At 35.3% G+C, this 20,950-nt stretch overlaps 1 protein-coding gene across 4 annotated transcripts in view; it reads right to left on the bottom strand.

Annotated features, from left to right (window-relative positions):
* NEDD4 (NEDD4 E3 ubiquitin protein ligase) overlaps positions 1 to 20,950 on the bottom strand; it is a 120,957-nt gene that overhangs the window by 83,000 nt on the left and 17,007 nt on the right. The window contains exons 3-4 of one of the 4 annotated variants that reach the window (XM_025996814.2): positions 13,884 to 13,962; positions 13,745 to 13,783 (exon numbers count right to left, since the gene is read on the bottom strand). In XM_025996814.2, the coding sequence (XP_025852599.1) occupies positions 13,745 to 13,783; positions 13,884 to 13,962 (118 nt within the window). Of the gene's footprint in view, positions 1 to 672; positions 773 to 13,744; positions 13,809 to 13,883; positions 13,963 to 20,950 lie in introns of those variants that run through there. The other 3 variants (XM_025996931.2, XM_072738587.1, XM_072738589.1) reach the window with 3 other exon arrangements.

Below are 20,950 nucleotides of genomic sequence, written 5' to 3' on the forward strand. Positions count from 1 at the left end.
GTGCCCTAAAGTAGAAGTTGAGAAAACTATGGCTGCTGGCCAAACCCAGCCAGCCACCTGCTTTTTAAAAAAAAAAAAAAAATTTATTTTTTTTATTTTTTGCTTTTTTTTTAAACAGCCCATGAAATAGTAATATTTTAAAATTTTAAAATGGTTACATTTTAAATGGATATATAAGTAGCTACATAATAGGCCCATAAACTAAAGTATTTACTATCTGTCTCTTTTATAAAAAAGTTTGCTAGGGGGACCTGGGTAGCTCAGTTGGTTAAGCATCTGACTTTGATCTCAGGGTCCTGGGATCAAGCCCCACATCAGGGTCCCTTGTCAGTGGGAAGTCTGCTTCTTTCTCTCCCTCTGCCCCTCTCCCCCTGCTCATGCACTCTCTCTCTCAAATAAATAAAACCTTCAAAAAAAAATAAATTTTCTGACCCCTATATCTTAAGACATTTACTGTATATAACATAGTTAATTTCTCTCTGTATCTAGCATGGTACTGGGTAAGATCACACTTGAAAGGCATGAGAAAACAGTCAGTCAAACCATTTTCTGTGTTCTCTGGTTCACATGAAGAATTCTGGTTGAGGAAGAATCAGTCTAGGTAACTGAATCCAACCAGTTGGAATCCTCAAATGATAATTTGGGAAGAAAATTATTAAAACAATTACTTACACAAATGTTCAGAGCTTTAAGGAACCAGTAGTCTTTAAATTGAAATGTTTATCAACGGCCCAACACAATGAATTTAGAACTGTACACACAAGGCATATCCCTGTGAAATTTTAAAACACTAGAATAATTATCAAACATTTCAGAGAAAGACAAAAGAATCACCCCTAAAAGAATAAGAATCAGACTTTTCAGCAGCAGCATGATAGACAACAATGTTATCATGAAGCCATGCTTCCAAGCTTCTTCTTCTTCTTCTTCTTCTTCTTCTTTTTTTTTTTTTTTTTTTTTGGATGCCTTCAAGCTTCTGAGGAAAAATTATTTTCAACCTAGAATCCCATGAGGGACTAAACTACTGGCCAAACATAAGCTGGCTATTTATTCATCTGTCATGGTTTGAAGTCAGTTTGGAACATGGATGTGTGAGCTGTTCAGTGATATGGGAATAACGGTCAGCATAACAAACAGAAACAGTTGAAAAGTGGTTTCTCCTGGGAAGCGGGAATAGCAAGAGGGAGAGGGGTGCTAGAGTCTGTCATTTTCTATCATGAGCCCCTTTATGTGATCTCATTTTTAAGCTATGTGTGAATTTTTTGATGAGATAATTCTTAGAAATTTATTAGGAGTAAAGCTATGGTTACACAAAAAGAGTTTACAGGGTCATATTTACAGGAAAGGTGAAGGCAGAAGAAGCAAAAACTAAAATGCTAGTGATGGATTTTTGGGGGAAAAAATTAGCATGTAAGTCTATAAATGCAAAAAATGATAGAGAAAAAAAATTGCCAGAGGAGTAACCAAAAATTCGAAGAAGAATCAAAGTATTGGTAAATGTCGATTTATTCTACAGTGTTCATAAGGAATCTGAAGTAATGTTCCCGGAAATTCTACTGGTGGATGCAGGGAAAAAAACAATGCAGGTACATTTCAAAAAGTAGCTTTATTGAGATATATTTCACAAACCATATGATTGACCCATTGAAAGCGTACAATTTAATGGTTTTTAATATTTTCATAAAGTGTGCAACTGTCATGATTTTAGAACATTTTCATCACCTCAAAAAGAAACCCCATGCCCCTTAGCAGTCACTCCTAATTCCTCCTCAAGATCTCCAGTCTCAGACCACCTCCAATCTACTTTTTATCTCTAGAGAATTCATCTATTCTAGACATTTAATGTAAGTGGAATTGTATAATATGTGGTCTTTTGTAATTGGCTTCTTGCTACTTTCTTGGGATTCACCCATGTTGTAGTATGCATCAGTACTTCATTTCTTCTTACAGCTGAAAAATACCCCATTGTTTGTATAAATCCCATTTTGTGCATCCATCCATTTGTTGATAGCCATTTGGTTGTTTCTACTTTTTGACCATAATGATTAATGATGCTATGAACATTCACATACAAGTTTTTATGTGGATGTATGTCCTAAGTCCATTTTAAAATAACATTGTGTAAAAGTTAAATGAATTAGATAGGTATTTTTATTTTCTCTCTCTCTCTCTCTCTTTTATTTTATTTTTTTAAAGATTTATTTATTTATTTATGATAGAGAGAGAGAGAGAGGCAGAGACACAGGAGGAGAGAGAAGCAGGCTCCATGCCGGGAGCCCGATGTGGGACTCAATCCCGGGACTCCAGGATCGCGCCCTGGGCCGAAGGCAGGTGCCAAACCGTTGAGCCACCCAGGGATCCCCTCTCTCTCTCTTTTTAGAGAGAAAGGGCAAGTGGGGGAGCAGAGGGAGAGAGACAATCTTAAGCAGGCTCCATGCCCAGCATGGAGCCCAACACAGGGCTCGATCTCAACACTGAGATCATGACTTGAGCTGAAATCAAGAGTCAGATGCTTAACTGACTGAGCTATCCAGGTGCCCCAGAAAGGTATTTTGACAAGCATAAAGCATATAAATAGAAAGTATCTTGGCATTTTTATTTACATGTTTTATGTCTGCTTTCTCTATATAGTTATTTTCATCAACAAATATAAAAATATAGATACATAGTCATGGGGGAAATATCCAAACAGTAAAAAAGATACAGTAAATTAAAATGTTCTTATTCTTGTCCCATCCTCAGAGAAAATACTGTGGTTTCTTAGGTCCTTCTAGAAATATTTTATGCAAATACCAGCATATGAGAAAGCATTTTTTTGTTTCTGTCTTTACACAAATAGATACATCATACAATGTTCTGTGCCTTTGTTCCTTCACTAGTATATTTTGAAACTAATACTCTATTAATACATGTACATGTTTCTTCTCAAATAGCTGATGAGGATTTCATTGTATGGCTGTACCATAATTTATTCAGTGCTTTATTAATGGGATGTCCCCCACTTCTTCTTCCTATCTAAAAGAATTCTGATTTTATTCAAATAGTGGATGACAATGACAATGTATGTCAGGGATAGATGGCCACTCCCCACCCCCAGGGGCTGAATCCTGATTCTTCTAAGCCTTTTATTCCATTCTCCATACCAAAAACTGGGTTAGAAATAATAAATGACACAATTCTAGCCCCAAGAGGTAAGAATCTCAAAGTCTCCTGGAAGACCTTTCAGAAAGGATGCTTCCCTTTTTAAAAGAGATGCATGGGGGGGAAATGCTCCTTTTTCTACCTACGGATATCATTGTGTGAGGCTATGATGTTTGGAACTGCTGCAAGCATCTTGTGACCTGGAGAGAAAGCCAAGAGAATCCCAGAGAGGGTGGGTCACACATGACTGTTCAGCTGCTGTGGTCACCTACATTCCTCTATGTATGATTCTTACGATTAGAGATAATAAATGTGCTTATTGGTTAAGCCAATATGAGTTGTTGCATCAATCTATTACTTGAAACCAAAAGCACCCTAAGTGGTACACTTCGTCAGAGGGGCTAAATTTCCTAACATCTCCCTGATACTTCCTAGAATCTGGTGTTTCCCCTTTCATAATGCTCAGTACACTGGCACTTATTTTGAGAAACATGTTCATAGGGGTCCACAGGAGACAGTGAGCTTTGTTGAGGGGCTGTGGCCATCTCAATAGCAAGCACCACCAAAGTACCTGGAAACAAATATAGAAAACTCTCACACCAGTTTTGTGTGTGTATGTAGAGGTAGAAGAGTATAAATATATGGATAAAAACACATAGGAAATAATACCAGAAAATCGCACAGTGGCGTTTTTATAGTAATTAAATTATACTGATTTTATTTCTCTTAAAACATATATAATTCATTATATATATATTTCATACATCAATAACTGTTTTATCCAAATTTCCAGAACCAGGGTCTCTACTAGGCAGGTAGAAAAAAAGAAAATTTTACCACTTTGAAAAGCCAACTATGACAAACAAGTAATATGCTCAGAAAAGGGGCTCCTCAGACTCAGACACAGAGTTCACCCAGGATGGTATAGTATGCACAACAGAGAGGACCCTGTTTTCCCACATTTTTAGATCTGTGTTTCCCTACAGATCATATGCATGAACATAGATACATTATGTAAATACAGTTGGCCCTTGAACAATATGGGGGCTAGGGGTACAGTTGAAAATCTGTGTATAATGTTGAACTCCCCCAAAACTTAACTGCTAATGGTCTACTGTTAACCAGTGTCTTACAGATAAACATAAATCAAGATAGTGTGCTTACTGTTTATTGTGTATGTTATATATATTAAATACATTCTTAAAATAAGTTAGAGGAAAGAAAATATTATTAAGAAAATCATAAGGAAGAGAAATACATTTATAGTACTGTACCATATTTATAAAAAAAGAAAAACAATCTGCCATTTAAGTGGATCCACGCAGTTCAAACCTGTGTTGTTCAAGGGTCCACTGTATCATATACTGAGTATGACTACTAAGGATACAAACCAAGTACCACAGGAATATGAGGAATGGAGTGAGCTTTTTCAGACGCTCATGCACTGTGTTCACTCACAGAGTACACAACGTACATTGCCCCTAATGTGCCCAATGTTCTTCGCTCCCATAACTTGCCTCCTTTAGTCTCATCTGAGCAGCTAACTCTAAGTGTAGATCTTACTACAATTTGCTATGAAGCATTAACTTCAATTTGGAGTCTTTCCTGTTTGTTAATCTACCAGTAACCGTTCTCCGCAAAAACTTTCTTTGAACTTCATGTTTTCTCAAAGATACATAAAGGCTCCCTTCAACTTCTGACCACAATTTCCATTTGGTTAAATGCCCAATAGCCAAGTTTTGACTGTAAAGGATTACCTCAAAAGCTATTTTATGTGAATACATTCAATTGAAAACATTCTGTGCTATGTATAAATAATGATATAAATGACAAAGAGGAAAGTAGAGGACCACACATAATAATGTCCTTTGTACAGAAAATACTAAATCACCATGTGTTTTCAGTTCTTTTCTAGCTGTGATGAATTAGCATTGATCTAAACACAGATTTATCTAGTTGTTGTTGCAATAAATCTGCAAAGTTCTGATGGAAATAAATGTGCAGTCTATGATCCCAGAGTAAAGTCACACTGGCTAGAACATTTGGTAATAGTGAAATTATGGTAAAAGAAACAATGAATAAAAGACAGTGAAAGAATATAAACCTGCTCTATCATTTACAAATGGCTTCTTTCTTATTTTTGTGTTAATATCTCTCACTTATAGTACCGATTTTCAAGCATCTTTTCTAAAAGAAAATCAAGATCATCAAAAATAGTAAGATTTTTAATTCCAATTTTAAATAATTCTGAATTTTAATTACAATTAAAATTCCTCTAACAGATATCTACATTTTCTCTTTCTACTCCTACTGGCTTTGATATAGTTTTGGCTTTTGGAGGATCTGTCCATTTAGCTAAGTTAAATTATTGCCATAAAGTTGTCCATGTTAATTTTTATTATTATTGTCTGTGGGACATATCTTTTATTCTTTTAAAAACTATTTATTTATTTTAGAGAGTAAGAGTGGGGGAGTGGGTAGAGGGAGAGAGAATCTCAAGCAGACTCCTGGCTGAGTCTAAAGTGGGGCTTGATCTCACAACCCCAAGATCATGACCTGAGCTGAAACCAAGAGTCAGTCATTCAACTGACTGTGCCACCCAGGAGCCCCTGTACCTTTCATTCTTCATAGTGGGTATTTGAGTTTTCTTTCTTATTTGGGCTAGCTATAGCATATCAATTATTATTCTTTTCAAAAAACTACCTTTGGTTTCATTTATTTTCTTGACTTTTTATCCATTCTCTATTTCACTGATTTCTATTCTTCTACTTTTTTTCCTAGGGTAGATCACTCTTAAATCACTGATTTTAACATTTTTCTTTTGAATGTAAGCACTTAAAGGTGCAAATTTGTCTCTGAGCACTGAATTAGCTCATCCCGTATTTTGATAACGTTATACTTTAATAATCAGTTAAGAGGGCTTGTAATTTTCCTTATGATTTCATTTTTGATCCATGGCTTATTTAAAATATGTTGCTTAATTTCCAAATATTTGTGGATTTCCCAGGTATATTTATATTACTGAATTCTATTTTCAGAGAACATGTTGAACATCAGGTCTTTTAAATGTATTCAAACTTGTTTATGGCCCAATATGTAGTCTATCTTGGTGAATGTTCCATAGGCATATAAAAACAATGTATATTCTTCAGGTATTAGATGTAGTCTTCTATACATACCAAATGGGTTGGTTGACAGTGTTGTTCAAATCTCTTACGTATTTACCGACATTTTTTTGTCTAGTTGTTTTATCATTATTGAGAGAGGAGTGATAAAATCTTCAACTATTCCCTACATCTATCAATTTCTACTTTATAATTTTGAAGGTCTTTTATTAGGTATATGTTCCTGATGACTAAGACCTCTTATGTTCATGAAATGTCCCTCTTTATCTCTAGTAATACTTTTCATCCTAAAGTCTACTTATCTAATGTTAGTACAGCCTTACCAGGGTTTTGTTTGTTTGTTTGGGGCTTTTTCTTTTTTTATGGCTTAGTGTTTGAATGGTCTTTTTTTGTACTTTTACTTTTTGACCTGAGTCTTTATAGTCAAAGCGTATCTATTAAGAACATATGGTTGAATCTTGGGTTTCTTTTTTTTCCCAGTATTTATTGAGATGGTTGGTTTTATGACCATCATCTTTTTTTTTTTTTTGACCATCATCTTTCTATTTCTATTCTATTTCTTTTATTCCCTTTTATCTTTTTAAAAAATTACTAATTATTTATTGATATTTCATTTTCTTTCCTTTACTGATTTTTTGCCTATCATTTTCCATTTTAATTTTTTAGTGGCTGCTTTGAGGATTACCGTATGCACCTTTAAGTATCACAATTTTAACAGCCAGAGTTGAGCTATTTAGATCTCTTTCAAGAGAACCTGCATAGCTGATCAATAGCCTCCAAATAACCACACAACTTTGAATCTACCCAGTATGTTCTCCTGGCCTTCTCCCAAAGACTGGGCATAGCAGGGATCTAGAGCCTGGTCATTCATGCCTAACAGAAGATTTCCCTAACAGATAATCTTTCCTGGGAAAATCTTCATCGGCTTGGGTAAGAGTTTCTCAGAACCGTGCTGCAATGTGGGGCTCTTCCTACCAATCCTTTTCCCCCTCCCTGCACAAGTATTAGCCTGCATCATGATGAGAAGGCTCTTTCCATTTGTGCATCCTTCTTCTTTAACCTTCACAGGTGCTTCCCCAATAAACCTCTTGTGTATCTAATTCTATCTGAGTGTCTGTTTCTTAGAGGGCCTAAGCCAATACAGATGGTATGAGTGGTGGGGTTTTAGGACCAGTCCACACTTACCTGCTGTCAAGAAGCTCCCCACCCTGAAAAGAAAGTGGGACACATATAGTCCGTGACTTAAGGTAGTGGTCAATTCCTAAAGACTTCTCCAGTGGTGTACTGGGGAAATGTCCTGGCTGAAATTCAGCTTTTACTGAGTCCACTGGTTCTGTGGTTCCACCCAGTAGTCATTTCCCTGGTTTTCAATGTAAAATTGGCATTCACACACTGGAACTTGGATCCCCTCACTACCACCACCACCACGTTGAATCTATGGCTTATGGAATAAGAGCTACTCAAAGTGAGAAAGCCAAGTGGAAGCCTCTGAAACTGTTCTCCCTCTGGTCAAGGTAACACATCTAAAACATTGATTAGATATGACAATAAAAGCACAAGCAATAAAAGAAAAAATAAATTGAACATCCTCAAAATTAATAACTTTCGTGCTTCAAAGAATACCATCAATAAAATCAAAACAGACAACCCATGGAAAGGAAGAAAATTTTTGCAAATCATGTATCTGACAGGGACTTGTATCCAAAAATACGAAGAACTATGACAACTTAATAATAAAGATAAATAATCCAATTACAAAATGGGCAAAGAATCCAAACAGACATTTCTCCAAAGAAGATATACAAATGTTCAATAAACTCATGAAAAGATGTTCATTATCATTAGCCATCAGAGAAATACAAATCAAAACCATAGTGCGATACCATTTTACACTAGGAGGGCTGTAATAAAAACATAGATAACAACAAGTGTTATCAAGGATGTGGAGAAATCAAAACTCAAATACTGCTGGTGAGAATGTAAAGTGGAAGCCACTTTGGAAAACAGTTTGGCATTTCCTCATACGACCCAGCAATCCTACTCCCAGGTATATACTTCCAAAGGACAATATATATCCACATGCTATTTGTTATAGTTAAAAAGCAGAAACAACCCAAATGTCCATCAACTGATTCATGGATAAATAGAATGTGATTATCCATACAATAGAATATTATTTGGAAATAAAAATAAATGAAGTACTGATACATGCTGTAACATGGTTAAACCTTGGAAACATGCCAAGTGAAAGAAAACAGACACAAAAGACCACATACTGTGTGAAACCATTTACATGAAATGGTCAAAATAGGCAAACTTGAGTCAGAAAGTAGATTGGTGGTTGCCTGGGACGAGGAGCAGATGTTGGGGAAAAATGGAGAATGACAGATAATGGGCCTGGGTTTTTTTTTCAGGCTAATGAAAATGTTCTAAAAGTTGATTTTGTTGATGGTTGCACAACACTATAAATACATTAAGAACCACTGAATGGTACAATTTGAAAGGGTGAATTGTATGTTATGTAAATTATATCTCAATAAAGCTGTTTAAAATAAGTAAACAAAAATCTTGCAACCTGGTGGGAATGTCAAAGATTAATACCACTACTAAAGCTCTAAAGGATACAAGGGTGGTTCCTATAACAGGTTCATTTAATTCTCTAGTGTGGTCCTTGCAAAATCCAGATAGATTTTGTAGAATGACTATACATGCAAGCTCAACCAAATAACAGCCTCAATTGCCTGCTGGTTCCCAAACACAGGGAGTCCAGAGTGCTCTGGCAACAGCTGAAGACTGGTTTGATGGGACTCACTATCTCCCTTGGACTGAGTGTGCTCCCTTTGGGAACTTAGACCTCTAACTCAGGAAAGCCCAGAGTTCTAGGCTGGAAAGCACATAGTCCTCCATTTTGTCTGGAAATGATGATAGGTGGGGCCACTCCTACTTCTAACTCCTTTCTGTTGCAAGCACAGCTTCATATCAAAGTCTCTGGTTTAGTGAATAAACTGCCCCCCCCCCCCATCTTTGCAGACTATTGTCTCCATACTGGTGCTTCAATTGTGCCTACTGTAGGCCATTCCAGTATTCTTTGAGGATCCGGCTTCTGGATGATGTGACAGGTGATATAACCAACGGATCCCATTTTCATGAGTTCATTCCTGCACTTCTTTAACTATGAATTGGATCCCCTAGAGGGTTGAAATATGTGGATTTCTAACCCTATAAAACGTGCATCTGTAAGTCCCTAGACAGTTTTGCTGGCTGATGTTCTGCAAACTGAAAAGGAACCCATACCAAGAAGTAATCTGAGAATGAATTACTGGCCCTTTCAGGATGGGAGGGACCCAATTTGGTAAACTTACCCCAAAATGGCTATGGTCGTGAGGGTTAATGTTTCACAGTTTTTTCTTATAAAATATTTGTCTGGTTTTGGTATCGGTAATGATGGCCTCATGAATGAATTGGGACATGTTCCCTTCTCTGTTTTCAGTAAGACACTGTGTAGGATTAGAATTATTTATTCCTTAAATGTGTGATAGAATTCAGCAGCAAAACCACCTGGGCCTGAAGTTTTCTTTGTTGGAAGGTTTTTAACTTCAAATGCAGCTTTTTTAAGAGTTATAGAACTTTTCAGGTAATTTATATCTTCTTAAAGTTCTGGTACTACATATCTTTAAAAAGAATTGGTTGGGGATGCCTGGGTGGTTCAATGGTTGAGCATCTACCTTTGGCTCAGGGTGTGATCCTGGGGTCTGGGATTGAGTCCCACATCGGGCTCCTTGAGGCGAGCCTGTTTCTCCCTCTGCCTGTGTCTCTCCCTCTCTCTCTCTCTTTCTGTGTCTCTCATGAATAAATAAAATCTTTTAAAAAATAATAAAATTAAAAAAGGAATTGGTTGATTTCATCTAAGTTAATGAATTTAAGGGCACAGATTTGTTCATAGCATCCCTTACTATCCATTTAATATATGTAGGTTCTTGATGAATTTGCTGGGTTTTTTATTTATTACTGTCTTTTTGGCTATATCTCTCCATTCTTTTTCAGTAGTTGTACTAGGGAATACTTAACTTTTTGTGGATTACTTAAAGTGAATATTGAGCCACTTGAGGTAATATGTAGAAGCCCTATAACCAAAAAGTTCATCTTGTCCTCACTCCTTTATGTTATACCTGTGATAAGTACTTACTATACCTACATAAATACCACCAGTGTTAGAAGTTTTGCTTTCAACAGCCATAAATATTTTAAGTTATGCAAGAGTGGAACATAATATATTATAATAACCAATATTTACTCTCTGTGTTGCTTTTTCATTTCTAAAGTTAAATTTACCTCAATATCATTTACTTTTAGCCCAGATAATTTCTTTTAGCATTTTCTTTGTATTTATTTATTTATTTGTTTGTTTGTTTGTTTGTTTATTTATTTATAATAGTCACACACACAGAGAGAGAGAGAGAGAGAGAGAGAGGCAGAGACATAGGCAGAGGGAGAAGCAGGCTCCATGCACCGGGAGCCCGACATGGGATTCGATCCTGAGTCTCCAGGATCGCGCCCTGGGCCAAAGGCAGGCGCTAAACCACTGCGCCACCCAGGGATCCCTAGCATTTTCTTTAGAGTACATCTATTGGAAATAAATTCTCTTATTTTTCCTCAGCTTAGAATACCTTTATTACTCTATCATTCCTGAAGGATATTTTTGTTAGGTATAGAACTTTGAGTTGACTGTTCTTTCTTGCTTTGTTACCTTAATTATATTGTTTCATCATAGCATCTAAGGAGAAACCTTTTGCTATTTAAACCATTATTCCACTACCATTTTCCAAGCTGTCTTCAAAATTTCTCCATTACCTTTGGTTCCAGCAATTTGACTAGGATGTGTCTGAGCATGGTTTTCTTTGCATATACTCTGTGTTTTTCTTTAAGCTGTAAAGATTTGAAAGTTTTTGACCATTATCTCTTTCAATATTTTTTTCCACCAATGTCTTCTTCCTCTTCTGAGATTTCAATGACCCAACTATTAAACTCTTTTAATATTGTCCACAGATCCCTCAGTCTCTACTAATTTTTTTTCCCAATCTTTATTTTCTGTTCTTCAGATTGGATCATTTCTACTGCTTATCTTTAAGTTCAGTAATGCTTTTCACTGTTATCTTCATTCTGCTACTGAGCTTATTCTGTGATTTTAAAAATTTCAGATATGTTCTTAAATTCTAATTTCCATTTCATCCTTTTTTACAGTTTTTATTCTCTACTGAAAATATCTATCTTCCCATTCATTTCAAGAGTGTTTACTTTTACATCATGGAGCATAACTATAATGGTTATAATAGATGCTTTAATATAGTATTAGCTGTTCTGCTAACTCCAATGTCTACGTTATTTTATGATTGGCACTTCTCTTCTTTTGAGGGTTGGTCATACTGTTGTGGTTTGTTGTATGTAAAAAAATTTTATACACATTCTGAATATTCTCTTGTGAGACTTTACATCCTGCTGACATCCTTAATACCTTTACAGTTCTTTATAGCCATCAGGTTAAGCTCAATTCCTTATTACTGCAGCATGGCTAAAATTGGAGGTGTCCAATTTTTTTTTTAATTCTTGAAAAATAACAATAGCTGAATACCTTTTTAATGTGATAAAAATAAAAAGCTATGTTTAATGAAGAAAAGCTGGGTTAATTCCCATTATAATTGGAAACAAAACAAACATCCATCCCTATTACAGCTAAACATTATTTGATATGTGTAAGCCAATTATATTAGAAAGAAAAAAGAGTAAGAGGTACAGAAAAACTTCAATACATTGAAAACATATATATGTCTAAGAAAAACACAATAAAATCAGTAAAATAATAATAAAAGTATAAATAAATAAAACACTCAGCCACTTGGGAATTTTAAAATTCTCTCCTAAGTAATATTTGTGCCAAAGAAACAATCAAAACCAGAGGTTACCAAATCTGGAATTTATTCTGGTGAAAGTAAGCCAGAAATTTAGCTTCATTTTTCCCCATATGACTATCCAGTTGACTCAATACCATTTCCTCCAGAATCCAAAATTTCCAAACTGATTTAAAATTCTGTTTTCATGCCATACTAAATAGAGTAAGGGAGATCTCCTTCTCTACACAAGAAAAACCAGAAGCACTCTAGTTGGTGCTGTTGGCTGGATCTTCAGTAACAGCTTCTCAGACATTTGCTTCAGCAATTTCTTCCCTTCCAATTCACTTTATTAAAACAAAACAAAACGTATAAAAAAAATATCTTCAAATGTGGAATATAGAAGAGAGGCTTCTGTTTTTCTTACTGAAATCCACTGTGGCACCATACAAGCCTCCAGAGAGGCTGGTGTTTTGGGCATGGTCAGCTACATCAACCATTGCTGAGCAAGTAGGATGGGATTAGATGAATGTGGCAACACAGAGGTCAGTGGTGATCTTAGTAAGAGGAGTTTTATTCCAACGATGCAGATGTCAGTTAGATTAGCGTGGGTTAAGAAATACATTAGAGAAGCAGACATGATAGGGGGTAGGCAACTCTTTCAAGAAAGTTGATCATTTGTTCTCCTGGGTGGCTCAGTGGTTTAGTGCCTGCCTTCGGCACAGGGCATGATCCTGGGGTCCCAGGATTGAGTCCCACCTATGTCTCTGCCTCTCTCTCTCTGTCTCTCATGAATGAATGAATGAATGAATGAATGAATGAATAAATAAATAAATAAATAAAATCTTTAACAAACAATAAAAAAAGAAAGTTGATTATTCAGGTAAACAGAGAAGTAAGTCCAGAAGTAGGTCAAGGCAGGACCTTTAAAGGATGGAATGTACCAATGGGAATGATCCAGCAGAGAAAGGGAGATTACTATTTTGTATCTCTACCACTGCTGAGAAGTTGTTGGTTCTGGCATAAGCAAGGATTCTAACAAATTAGGTACAAAGAGACATTGTCAACTTGAGGGCCACCCTGAGGAGTCTGAAATAACTGCTTATTTGGAGTCTGCTCTTATGTGTAGGGAGGAAGGGTGAGGGGAAAGGCAGGAATGTGAATGAAGGGTATATAAGAAGAAAAGAATTTATTTAGTGGTAGGCCCTCATCATCTCTTGTCCAGATCAGTCTATTTAATAAATGACTGGGGAAAGAGAAATATCACATGATCTTTAAGGGAAAACACCAAAATCTGCTAAACTAGAACAAGACTATTATACAGTCTCTAAATCAGAATTAAAGTATAATAAGATAATTCCAGGTTTACAGTTGCTTTTTACTTCTTTGTTACTTATATACATGTTTTTTTTATAAGATAAATGGTTCTAGGACCATGTCATCAAGGGGATAACTAGATTTAACTCTTTTAAAAATTTTAAAAATCTAGACAAATTCTTATATAAAATACATTTTAGAATATTATAAATGGTAACATCATTCTAACCTGAGAAAATCTGTTTGCTGTTTTATTGAAATAAAATACATACTTACTCTGAATAATATTTCTTCATTCCATTTTGGATTCAAAGTCTAAAAGACAATAAACATAGTATAACTAATTTTTTTATATTTTGTCATAGAAAAATAAAACAGTATATTTAAAACTTTTTTGAATACTGCTAAGTCTAACCTTTTTAATGGTTTTCGTTTGCATACTTGTAAAAACTCCATTCATTGGGTCATATAGCGTCACTCTCACATAAGGATCACTGTTAAAATAAAAAATAATAATAATAATTGTTGCTTATTCCCAAACTCAGATTGCTCAATTATTAGCAATTCCTACAATTATTTCCTATGCTTAAAAGGAAGGGTTCCTTAGGCAGCAGTAAGTAATTATAGTAATTTTTGCATCTTGTTAAAAAGCTAAAGTACCGTGTTAGTGAAATAGATAAAGAATTGGAAAGAAAAAAAAAAAGAATTGGAAAGAAAACCTTTTAGTCCAACTTAATGATTTCCAACCTTTTTAGATTTTTGAAATTTTGTTCAATTTTTATTACCTCCTTTCTTTTTTGGGGTTAAAATAGTTAATTTAATGATTCTCAAGACTAGCTTTGCAAGACCTCAGGCTGTTCCAAGTTATCTCATGAGTGCAAAGACTTTTTATAAAATAAGATGGGTGCTTTCAGTTTAAAATAATTATGTGTCATATAACCCCTTCTACCAAGATACATGGAAAAGAAAAAAATCTTGTGATATTTAAGTTTGCAAAGCAAAAGACTCTAGACACTACTCGTCTGTGGTCAAATTTCTCCCATTTCCAAATCTCCCAAATACTCATGATTCTCTACCACCAACTCCTCCTCCCACTTCTTCATACAACCTTACCTTTAATTGAAAATGGTAATTGAAAAAAATCAAAGCCAACAGGCCACTCCTACATCCTGGTTTTCATCATAACTCACCCTTGCACCTAACCTCAGTGATTCAGGTATTGTGCCCTGTTTGAGGCCAATTCCTCCTTGTGCAAGTTCCTCCCACCTATTCTGGAACCTCACATCATCTGTTTTCACTTCTCCCTTTTATATTTTCAGTTTTCTTTTGACCTAAGTTTTTCTAATCATATAAGTACATTTTTAACCCTCCCTCCTTCCTCCAGCAGACTGAGCTAGATTGTCTTTCTTCCCATCCCAAATTTTCCAAGAAAATAATTTCCAATAATATTAATAACAATAACGACTCATACTTATATAACAATTACTCTGTGCCAGGCACCATTCTAAGAGTTTGTATATATTAACTCTTGGGATCCTTATAACTACCTATGAAATAGGTATGGTTATTGTCTTTATTTTGTACAGAGAGATAGCAACTCATCACAGACTATACAGCTAGTCAGTGCAAGAGCAAGAACTGACACTCAAGCACCTGGTTCCAGAGGCCATCTAGCCAATCACTTGTCCCTTTCTTTATTTCCTCGGTTCCCACTGCTCTTGAAAGCCCCAGAATTTGGTTTCTACCTCTCCTTTTGACCCACTGCTCTGAAATTGCTCTCCAGAAGTCACCAATTTTGCTTAAACAATCAACACTCTCCAGGAACTTATTTTGTTGGTCCTCTCTATATTCGATGCTACTGATTACTTACTCTTTGAAACTAATCTCATTTGCTTTCATGATGCAACCCCTTTCTGGTTGTCCTCATACTATTATTATTATTATTTTTTAAGATTTTATTCATTTACTCATGACACACACACACACACACACACACACACACACACAGGCAGAGGGAGAAGCAGGCTCCATGCAGGGAGCCCGACGTGGGACTTGATCCCGAGTCTCCAGGGTCAGGCCCTGGGCTGAAGGCGGCGCTAAACCGCTGAGCCACCTGGGCTGCCCCTGTCCTCATACTATTCTAACTGCTCCATCTCGGACTCTTTTTTAGGCTCCTCTCCTGCAATCTACTAGTTAAATACTGAAATTCCCTAAAGTATTACCTTTGGCCTTTTGTTCTTTCAACATTTTCCCTTCATAATATCATCTATGGTTTTAATAACTATGTACTCTCAAATATAAATATTAAATGTAAATACATATCTTCAATCTTACCACCCAGCTAGACACTTTCACCTGGATAGTCCACAATGTCTGTTTCAGAGTTTTGTCACCGCCCCCCCCTTTTTTTTTGCCTTTTTCCATGTTACTTATTCACAGTCAACTAACTATATAAAGGGGGAAAAATGAATTGGCAGGAGTTTTGAGGGAAAATAGGGTATAGGTGGAAGGGTGGGACTTAAATAGAAAATAATCTTACACACAGCTAGACAGAAGATTTGCAGATATGCTTTTAAAAAAATAGTATACTCTGAGGGTAACAGAGGAAGATAAAATCACCATGAATAAAACACACTAGCAACTTCTTATCATTGCATAACCCAAAACAGAAGTATCAAAAAAATGGTCTGCATTTTCTGTCATGATTTACAGATACTCATGAAATACATATTTCAAACATGGAAAAATAAAGACTAACATTGAGTAACAGATGAATACAATGCAGAGGGAAATCATGTACATGACAACAGCTATCATCTGGTAGCAAAAATAGATTTATGCTGATGTTAATATCAAAATTAAAGACATTCAAATAAATTATGCCAATACATTAGGAATACATTATTCCTAATATCATAAGAAAAACTACTTATTGCTCCTACTCATAACTACAAGGTCTGAGAAGAATTTTGCCCATTTTTTTAACTGGCTGTTTTTATCATATTATTTTTGAGTTGTAAGAGGTCTTTATGTATTATGAATTAAAGGCTTCTATCAAATACATGTTTTGAAAATATCTTCTCCTAATCTATGGCTTGCCTTTTCCTATTCTTACCTGTGTCTCTCAAACAAAAGTTTGTTTTGTTTTAAAGATTTTATTTATTTATTCATGAGAGTCACAGAGAGAAAGGCAGAGACATAGGCAGAAGGAGGAGCAGGCTCCCCTCAGGGAACCTGATGCAGCACTCAATTCCAGCACCCCGGGATCATGCCCTGAGCCAAAGGTAGATGTTCAACCACTGAGCCACTCAGGTGCCCCTCAAACAAAAGTATTTAATTATGATCAAGTCCATTTCAACATTTTTCTTCCTTTATGGTTCACACTCTCTAAGTCTCATTTAAGAAATCTATGTGTAACCCAGTAGAGCACAGTTTTTCTCCTATGTGTCCTTGTAGAAGTTTTAGAATTTTAGCTCTTATTCATTTATATGATATGTGGTAGGAATGAGGTTCATTTTGTTCCATACAGATAACCCACTGTTCCAGTACCAAAGATTATCCTTCTCTTGAATTATCCTTACGATTATCCTTAACACTTTTTGTTGAAAAGCAACCAGCCATATATACGTGTGCATGTGTTTCAAAACTTTTTCTTCTATTCCATTGAACAATATATCTATTCTTATGCCAATGCCACTGTTTTGATTACTATAGCTGTACAGTAAGTTTTCAAATTAGGTAGCATAACTTCTCCAATTTTGTTCTTTTATGAAATTGTTTTGGTTTATCCTATGTCCTTGACCTTCTATAAAAATAATGGAATCAATTTATTAATTTCTCCAGAAAAACATGCTAGGATTTTGATCGGGATTGTGCCAAATCTAATTAATTTGAAGAAAGATAAAACTCTAACAAAATGAATGAATCTTCTAGTTCATGAACATATTTATCCATTGATTTAGATCTTTGATTTCCCTCAGCAATGTTTTGTGGTTTTTAGTGCATAGTTCCTGCAAATATTTTGTTAGATTTATTTCTAAGTTTGTTTGTTTTTCAGTGGGCTACATGACCATTGTAAAGCCCAACATGGGGCTTGAACTCATGACCCTGAGATCAAGACCTGAGCTAAGAACAAGAATCAGATCGTTCCAACTGAGCCACCCAGGGGCCCCTCTGAGTTTTATTTTTATGTAAAGGGATATTTTTAAAATTTATTTTCCAATTGTTCACTGATAGGACATAAAAATATAATTGATTTTGGTACACTGAATTTGTATCTTATGGCCTTGTACCCTATTAGGTCTAGCAGATATTTTTGTAGATTCTTTAAGGCTTTCCATGTACATGATCATGTTGTCTGCAAATAAAGATAGTTTTCTTCCTTTTCAGTCTGCATTTCTTCAATTTTTTGTCCTTGCTACATTATACAGCTAGGACATCCAGTACAGTGTTGAACTGACTGTAAGAGCACAAAACCTTGTCTTATTCCTGAATTTAAGTAGAAAACATTCAGGCTGTCACTATTCAGGTTTAGAATATTTCCACTTCTCCCTAGTTTATTAGGAGTTTCTATCATGAATGGGTGCTGAATTTTGTCAGATGCTTTTTCGCTTCATTGAAATGATCGTGTATTTTTCTTGTATTCTATTAATATGATGAACTACATTAGTTAATTTTTGGATGTTAAACCAATCTTACATTTTATTCCTAGCATGAACAGACGTTGGGTTTTGTTTTTTTTTTTTTACCATGAACAGACGTTGGGTTTTGCCAAATGTACTTTCTACTACTGAAGAATGTATTTTTTTCTTCTGTATATATTAATATGATGAATTACACTGATAGGTTTAAAAAAAAAAAAACAGAAAATTTATTGTGTGACTAACTGTTGAAATCCTTAAGATGATCCAAATGCCCCAACAGAGTTTAGTTGTTCCTACATGGAATCCACACTTGAATCTGAAGAATATAATTTTTGGGTGCCTCATTCAACCAGTCCCAGTGGTATTTTATCTTTTAGCCTTAGCACCCCAGTTGTAGCTTCTCTTCTTCTTGGCAAGATAGCCATATTTGACTTCTGAAGGCCTTAGGGCCACAGTTGCGGCACACCATGTATGTCTGTGATGCTTTCCAAATGATGACGTCCCCTTTGTTATCTTGTTTCTACAGCTGAGACCAAAGAGGCTGGAAGAGAAGGCACTTCTACTATAGCCTACACTGATTTATTTTTTTTTAATGTTGCATAAACTTTATGTTCCTGGGAAAATGTCCACCTGGTCATATATTGTTATATACTGTTTGATTTAGGGCGATTCAAGTTATTTCTTTTGTGATTAATTTTGGTAATTTGTGTCTTCCAAGGATTTTCTCTATTTCATCTATGTTGTATATAATTCCTTGTTGATATGAAGTTGTGCAGTGTTCCCTTTTTGTCTTTTTCAATTCCATAGGATGTATAGCAATACCTCTGCTTTCATTCCCATTATGGTAATTTGTACCTTCTCCCTTTTGTTTTTGATCAATCTAGATGGAAGTTTAAAATTTTCATTGATCCCTTCAAAAAAGAAGCTTTTGACTGCAATGATTTTTTTCCTATCATTATGTATTTTCTATTTCACTAATTTCTGCCTTTCTGTATTTTCTTCCTTCTCCTTACTTTGGAACTAACTTGCTCTTCTTTTTCTAATTTCTTCTTTTTTTTTTTTAAGATTTATTTATTTATTTATTCATTCATTCATTCATTCATTCATTCATGAGAGACACAGGGAGAGAGAGAGAGAGGCAGAGACACAGGTAGAGGAAGAAGCAGGCTCCATGCAGGGAGCCCGACATGGGACTCAATCTGGGATCTCCAGGATCACACCCTGGGTTGAAGGCGGTGCTAAACCACTGAGCCACCCAGGCTGCCCCTTTTTCTAATTTCTTAAGATCAGAACTCAAATCATTCATTAGATTTTATTCCTTTTCTAAGGTAGGCATTTTAAAACTATACATTTTCCCTTAAGTATTACTCTAGCTGCATCCCACAAATTTTGATCTTGCTATATTTTCATCTACATTGTTCATTCTGTTCAAAATGTTTTCTAATTTCTCTTGTTGTTTCTTCTTTGACCCATAAATCACTTAGAAGAATACTGTTTTATTTCCAAATATTTGGGATCTTTCTAAATATCATGTAATTATTTATAACTTAATCCCACTGTTATCAGAGAATATCCTGTATATAATTTCAATGTTTTCAAAATTGCTGAGACTTGTCCTAATATGGTCTATGTCAGTGAATGTACCACATGCATTTGAAAAGAATGTGAATTTTGCAGTTGTTTGATTTATTGTTTTATGGCCCAACATATAACGGCTGGCAGGCTCTAGGGTAGCTCCTATTATCCCCACCTGCTAATGTCAGGTTGTGTTACCTTTTGTGTTACCTCCTCTTAAATGTAGGAAGGACCTATGTATCCTAAACAATACATTATGGCAAAAGTGACAAATGCATGACATTTTATTATATAAAGTTATAATCCATCTATTCTTAAATTTCCTCCTTTGCTAGCATTGAAAAAGCATGCTGTTAGGTTGCAAGCTACCATATGAAGAAGGTCATGCGGCAAGGAGCTTAGGGTGGCTTCTGGCTGACAGCCAGCAAAACTGAAGCCCCAGTCTGGCAATCTGCAAGGAACTGAATGTTACCAACAACCACATAAGCTTGAAAGTGGATCCTTTCTCAAATAAGCCTCAGATGAGTCCACAGCCCTGGCCAATACTTTGATTGCAGTTCTATGAGACCCTGAAGCAGACAACACTGCTAAACCATGCAAGGATTCTGACCTACAGAAACTATGAGATAGTTTGTTCTTTTAAGCTGCTAAGTTTGTGATAATCATAGTCATGCTTAAATAAATAATACATTTATGGGCTATGCTAGTGAATGTACTATGTCCATCTGAAAAAAATGTATATGTGCAGTTGTTAGAAATAGTGTTCCTTATGTTGAAGTTGTTCATAATATTGTACAAATTTACGTTTTTGTTGATTTTCTAACCTAGCTGTTTCATCGACTGCTGAGAGAGGTGTTAATGTCTCCAACTATGATTGTGGAATTTTTTATTTATCTTTTTTATTTATCCTTTTAATTCTGTCTAGCTTTGCTTCATATATTTTCAAGTTCTGCTAACATGTATACATTTATGATTGTTTTATAATTTACTTATGATTTATGATTGTTATGGCCTACTGGTTACTCTTTTATTGTTATGACATGTCTGCAAATACTTTCTGGTGTTGAAATCTACTTTATCAGATATTAATATATGACTTCAGTCTTTTTATGCTTACTATCTGCATGGCATATTTCTTTGGGTCAATTTTATTTCACCTTAGTTTTATCTTTATATTTTAAATTTATCTTTTATAAACAACATGTAATCAGGTCTTATTTTTCAATCCATTCTAACAATTTCTGTCTGATACTTACCTTAGTCC

This window comes from Vulpes vulpes, chromosome 15, assembly GCF_048418805.1.
Source record: "Vulpes vulpes isolate BD-2025 chromosome 15, VulVul3, whole genome shotgun sequence".
Lineage (NCBI taxonomy): Eukaryota > Metazoa > Chordata > Mammalia > Carnivora > Canidae > Vulpes > Vulpes vulpes.